Genomic DNA, 7,027 nt, shown 5'->3' with positions numbered 1-7,027 from the left:
AACAAGAACAGTTAATGAGCGCCGTGTAAGGGTCCCGTGCACTGTAGGCTGTGTATTCTGAGGCTATCTGAATGTGCAGTGACCGGTACCACCAACACAATTATAAGCTTACAGCTGTTACGTCATAGTCTTTTGAATATTTGCTTCTTCGTCATTAACCGCAATATCCCGTCCAAGGGCGACACGAATGACGTCATTCACACGTCATGCACATGGTGACGTAATGTTTGCTATCCTGGTCGTTCGGTTTTTAACACGCTAACCCGAGCTGGGATCAGCATTACGTATGTATAAATCTTACGTTATATATGCGGTTGCGTCATTTATATTAACTCCGGGAGAAAGGTTATAGTTCAGGTAACATGAGGTTCACTGACGTATAATATGTTATATAAAGGTACATGGCACCTGAAGCAAATGACCTGTCATGTCCATCATGCCAGTTACAGGATAGGTTTTACGTGATGGGCGAGAAACAGGGAAGAGGAAGACATGACACATGACATGTATTCTGACACTAATGACTTAATGAAAGAGTAACGAGACACACCAGGTCTCGTATCTTCAAGTAGATCCTCTATTCTGATTCACGTATATTCAAAAATAAAAGGCTTTTCATGTTAATGTTTCCTATTTGAATGGAAAATAATAAGCTTGTCGTCCTTGGTCCTGCTTTCAACTGCCACAAATGGTGTCCAGTGCCGAGAAAAGTAGGAAGGCTTTTTCTGCATCCCACACCAACTAAATATCCTCATACAACATGACTGACGTTACATTCCAGTTTAACTGCATCACTAAGTATGCAGGTTATTTCATCGCTCTAGACTTTAGCATGAAACTCGTAAAACAAGATAGCAAACCAGTAGGTCTGTATCGTTCTGACAAAAACAATTAATGTGTCCTTAGAACGTATCTACATGTTGTCCCTTAACCATTAATCGACATATCTCACTGGAACATAAACATTTCTGTGCGATGCATATATGGTTTGTATTTTTCACTACAAGCATAATAAATCCATATCGTTTTAATGAAGGTTTGTTATTTCAAAGATGGAGCGTCTTCTTTATTCATTCAGGTTTAATACTCAAAAATTCCAGGTCACTGGAAGTTCACACTGTTTACAATGCTAGTGAGGTTTTGATAACAAAGCTAAAAACCAATCCAAACTGACAAGATAATTACTATTTCTACAAGCCCCAAGGCTGCCAGCGTCATTAAGTAACAGCTGACTGTTATCAAGTAGCTCCAATTGCACTAATAAGTAGATAACAGGTTGAGATACCAAGACAACCAGTCCTGTTACACCACGGTGTTACCAATACGGACACTGATGAATAGCATGTCTTCAGACTCACTACCATAAGCTAATCACACCCCAGGGGAGCTATGTAAGCGTCGGTGTGGTCTCTGGTCATATTGATTGTCTGCTCTTATGTAATTAGATTTCATACAAGGATTAGTTTTCCATGTCAGATTAAAGCAACGCCTCATGGTCAAACAGAGGCTTTCCTCCACAATCAGACATGAGGCAGATGTTCCTATTAAAATGTGCAAGATACCTGGCCTGCTTTTGATTACGGCGGGGCGGTGACGCCATTGTCAGATCAGTTCACACATATTGAAATACGTGTATGGATTAGTGTACGGATTATGCTAATTGTACAATTAAGGGATTTGAATGTGTCATTGTTCTGATGTATATATGCCATTACTACCATTATTTAAGACATAATAATAATGTATTCGTTTCAGGTGTTCTTCGTGGATCACGTAGCTCAATTATTTTGCCTTGTATTATTGCATGTACGTCCTGACTGTGTAGATTATACTTCTTCGTGCGCTCCAGATTTGATGCTTTGAGAGAAAATAAATCTTAATACATAAGTGCCTTTTCATTAGAAAACAACATCACATGGAACATATTCCATCAACCCCCTAACTCTGCATTAAATCGGTTTATCAGTTTATAATTGATATTAGACAATTTGACTGAGCAAACCACATACTAAAATTTATGACTCTTAAACCTTTACTATTGATGATAACGACTGTAAATGTCATAAATGCATCTAACCATAAAGTGCTCGATCTTTTGACTACATGTCATATCATCCAATTTCATTTGATATCATTTTAATGTTTGTTTTCCTTGTCATAATTGTGTCATATATCTCTGTATATTAGTTCCTTTGAGCTTGTTAACCAATCCAGTCAATGGATACATTCATTTCATGAAATAAACATGTTTAAACGAAACTATGTGATTAACAGTTTTATCTGTTTGCAAAATTGTCAAGATTCTGGTTGGATGTGTTCTGATCGTTTGCATCAATGTGAACATTCAAAGCATTGAATTTACAGATATGGGCTCTAAATACTCATCGTGTGGCATCAATAATCAGTTACAAGTACTTATCATTCCAATACTAAAGCGAGTGTACGTTGTGATCAGCAAACACGCTTAATAACTTTCAATAATTTATTTCAGGTTTAAGGTAACAGTAACAATCAATAAAGAGGTCAATTCGTTCAATCAATTCTTTTCGCAAAGCTGTGATCAAAGAATTCCTTCAGCACTACTAAAATGCGTTTACGTCACAAGAAGTTTAAATAACCCGAACTTGGTTTCTGAAACCGATGGCAGAATATGTCCCAAAGCTTTGTGCACCATAGTGGTTGCTGTAAAGGTATTCCTTATGTCCTGTTCGGAAACATGGTTTCTTGTGATAGTCGGTTTCACTGTCATCATCAGCTCGTTTCCTTTTGGAATAGACATGTGTGCTTGCGTATGGCACATTTCTGTGATTCACATTAGACATTTGGGCACATCCTCTTGAAACATCTGAGTGTTTGCTTTGTCCGATATGTGTTGTCAATATTTCTGGATATTGTCTGCTGGGAACATAACACTTAGGTCTCTGATTCGTAGAGGGACCATCCACATATGTCAAGTCATCAAAGTAAGGTAATCCACGTATCACATCCTCAACGATGGAGTGGTAAGCAGCTGTATTGCCAAGACCAACGAACAGGTCCGTGTTTGGAATATCTGCAACAAAGATAAGTAAGATTATATCATGATTTACACGCAAAGAAATCCTCCAATATACTAAATGTTCCAAAAGGTAGACATGTATGTAGTAACTTCACGTAATTATCAGTGAAGTATATAAGTGAAGTGCATGAATCTCAATTTGATAGTGAAGAGGACGATGCCTTAGGAACCTACCCATGATATCACATAATGCATCTTGACTATCCGTCTGTCCACCTGGATGACCCACTGCTGTAAGTCTTGTTGAAAAGTGGATCTCACTTTGGCTTTTTCTTGTGGGTGAACCATCAACTTGACTGTTTGACCTTTCAATTCCACAGTTAAATCCGCTGGTAGAAGGTGCAATTATCAACATGGGTTCATTGTGATATCGTGGACCATCCAGCCCAGGGAATTGGGACAGGTCAAGATCGTAGCTGAGGCTGGTATCTATACTCAGAGGGTGCTGTAAGTGCTCTGGGATGCCCATGTTGAATGTGAAATGACACACTGGCTTCCTGTGCCTTTATATAGCACGGCTCAGATTGCTTATTACATCCAATCACAAGTCAGCGGGGGTGATTGACAGCTGGTAAGTGACCATACCAGACAATTGCATCGTTAGCTTGTGGCGAACAAATGAGCTTAACGTCTGATAAATAGCCTTTGTGTTGTGTCGTCTGTAGTCAGAAGCAATCGGTGAAAATACCACGTGTGTGTGAAGTGACTATTGTTCACCATCGCCTTGTGTGGACATTACATCCCGCCTGAGGCTTTCGTTCAGTCCTTTTAATACACAGCTTATTAATTTCCCTGCCAAAGAGTAATGTTTACAGGTCAATTCTAACAGGTCTCGGCTGATTGGTGATTGCGGAAAATAATCTGATTTTATTATGACAATTAGGTAAAATATTTTCCAAGAAAGATTGTTGAAGAACCATTTGTTACCAAGAGCCGAACAAGTAATCAGTTAGAAACGTTGAGTTATTGTAGTGGAAAATCGGTTTTGCGTAAGTTATTTTTAGTCTAGATACATCGTCAACATTTCAAGTTATGCGCATGAAAATGTGTTAAAATGAAGTACTGGACAACGAAAAGTATTCAAAATTATAAAAAGACTGACCTATATAAAAGAAGTGCAGACGTAAGATCTTGCAGACGTAAACGCATTTGGCTTCCTTTACATTGCCTGTCTTCATTAGCAGTCACTGTTTAAGTTGATACATGTATATACTTCCTCTACAAGAGTGGCTTTAAGAAGCTAAACAAATTACAGGAACACTTGATACGACGTTTTAAAAGTAAATTTCGACATATGTTGCATGCATATGAACAATAGTTTGTCACTAATATCATAATATTACTGTTGTTATTTTCCCGCAGAGACGCCAATACACCGAAAAGACATGTCACTTCATGTGTTTATTAACCATTCCCAATTTGACAGGACACCAGTGTATCCTCCCAACCCACCATGATCTACCCGATTATCTCTTTTATCCTACAAATACCCGATTATCTCTTTTATCCTACAAATAACGAAACTTCAGGAGGATTTCTTATGCATGGTTATCTATATAATCGTCTACGAATATCTTTTTCGCTTATAGTCATATAGATCAAAGCGTTACAGCTTGCAAAGGCAATTGTTCTCGAAATTCTCATCAACATCCACGTTTGTCAAAAGGATTGGTAAAAGGGACGTATTGCGCAATGGGCCTTTCCGCTCCATAATCAAATATAACTGGCCTATCTCTCTCTACTTAAGGCGATCTACTTATAGATGGTCATTGCTTTCTTGTATCATCAGCGGGCATAGGGCTGCGTTGTTTGTGAAGATAGTACCAGTGGTTTGGTGATAAAAAGAGCTTAATGCAGACACAGGCTAGATCAAAGGACAAAAACACAATTTCGGAAGTACACAACTCCACCCATGAAACATATCTAATGTAATGACAATCGGATAAGCTGTTACATACTATCCTCGCCGCAAGAACACGTTGGGTTGACCTCCACCTGTACAAAATATAGTTATAAAGTGTAAAAAGGTCCTAACAATTACATAGGCATTAATCTGAACCTGAGATAAATTGCATTTCAATTTGTATTATTTGCATGTGTGGGGACTTTAGTCAAGACGTTAAATAACAAAGGTTGAAAAGAGTTCACCAAATGGTAATTGGACAGGCCCTACATAAGTATACAGGTGGCAACGGGTTGTGTTGTGTGTGTAGGAAATTATCCTGATGAGAGGTATTTGGCATTTTAAGAAAGTAAATATGTTGTTTGTGTGAAGTGCCGGTAAATGCACAATGGCAAAACACCAGATTATATACATAATATCATATAAATACATGATACCTGTGTACATACATAATATAACATCCAACATGTATATATAAATGAAGTGTATGGTGATAGTATATATTTGTATACTTTCATTAGGCAAATAGACATGTTATGGACTCTAAATTTCAATATTCCATAAAAAGAAAGTATTTATGTAATCCACATAAACATTTTACTTAATAGACAAATACAAATTAGTCATATGTGAATTCGCAACATACGCGATAATCTAAAGAGTCCCATCCTCCCTATTTATATTTTAAAATACGCCGTGATTGTTTGCTTTCCTTTGAATAATTGTCAAATTACTGTGTTTCCACGGTTTTATTCGCAGTTGAATGAAAATGGGTTTATGGTTAGTGAATATCAAATTTAAATGTATATGTACGACTGAAGGATTTTGTTATGGACGTGATTGCAATCTCAAAACCACAATACCAACAAAAACATGTACCAAGTGTCCAACACTTTATTATTACTGTGTTCCATTTAGAACAATTCGTTATGACTATTTCCAGTTAAAATAACCTACAATTTAGATGTATTCTGGTTATTTGTGTTGCATTAGAAGCATCAACAGTGTTGAAGGATGTCAGCTGTTGTTTAATTAAACCGCGAGGCACAGTAACAGGCTATTTAACTGTTATATAACATTATTGGGGGAAATAACATTCATGAGTGGTCAGCTTTGACCCTGAGCATAAACGAGCCTGTCGTTAGGTCAAGGTGTAAATTAAACATCACGCCTCACTGAGGATTGACAGTTTATTGCCGCGTCTGAAATGAATCACTGTCTGGGATAGTGTTTATGGCATCTGGGAATGAAAGGCTATCTTCTCTGGTATCTATTACCTGCCAACTCGGAAACGACAGATGCAAGAGATTACCTTTGTTCCTGCTAGTATAACATTCACGCTAGAGTGTGTAAATGCACTGTAATTAGGAAGTCTTACCCCATATACCATTATTCATTTCATTATTTGGTATTCCTGCGGTTAAACGACTGTTTTCTAGTTCTCTCAAAGTCGATGGTAATCATCTAATCAACAATGATAATACTTTATGGATTAACTGAATCGTTCCGTTTTACTCGCACATTGTGCCATTACAAGCACTATATTAGGGTATGCTAGAAGTGTTTATTTACCTGTTATATTATGGTAACGTTTACCTCAAATAGTGCAGGTATAGGTGTACATAATACTTCTACTACGGAAAACAGTAGTGAAATACTGTATTCCACGAATAACACCCTCTCAAGTACCATGTAGTTCATGTACATATACATGGATGTTGGTTCCAGTTAGCTAACAGCAGAATGAGTTGTTCATGTGAAACAAAGAACAAAATGGTCATCATATGTAGCCAGGAAAAACAAAAAAAATAGATCCCTTTATATGGAAGTGGAAACATTTATCTGCCGTTTTATGTGAGCAATGAAGCGCTCTTATAATATACTATCACTTGATATTTCCAATCGCTTCCCAATGTATATCTATATGCTTCAAAGATGTGATATATATTGCCGTGCCATGTGTAACGTATCTGAGCACTGAAATGAAAAAAAAATATGGTCATCATCGTCGGATCTGACAACAGTTTACAATGTAACATTCTAGAAGACATGAAATATACTTACAT

At 37.3% G+C, this 7,027-nt stretch overlaps 1 protein-coding gene across 1 annotated transcript; it reads right to left on the bottom strand.

The window, feature by feature from the left end:
- Positions 1-2,543: 2,543 nt before the first annotated feature.
- On the bottom strand, positions 2,544-3,527 carry LOC137294909 (uncharacterized). The gene is made up of 2 exons (XM_067826082.1): positions 3,233-3,527; positions 2,544-3,052 (listed from the first exon to the last, which is right to left on the bottom strand). Exons 1-2 carry the CDS (start codon positions 3,525-3,527, stop codon positions 2,610-2,612), a joined length of 738 nt encoding a protein of 245 aa, XP_067682183.1. The 3' UTR covers positions 2,544-2,609.
- Positions 3,528-7,027: the final 3,500 nt, after the last annotated feature.

This window comes from Haliotis asinina, chromosome 8, assembly GCF_037392515.1.
Source record: "Haliotis asinina isolate JCU_RB_2024 chromosome 8, JCU_Hal_asi_v2, whole genome shotgun sequence".
NCBI classification, from domain to species: domain Eukaryota; kingdom Metazoa; phylum Mollusca; class Gastropoda; order Lepetellida; family Haliotidae; genus Haliotis; species Haliotis asinina.
The sequence above is the reverse complement of the archived record's forward strand: the minus strand, read 5'-3'. Positions and strand labels throughout refer to the sequence as shown.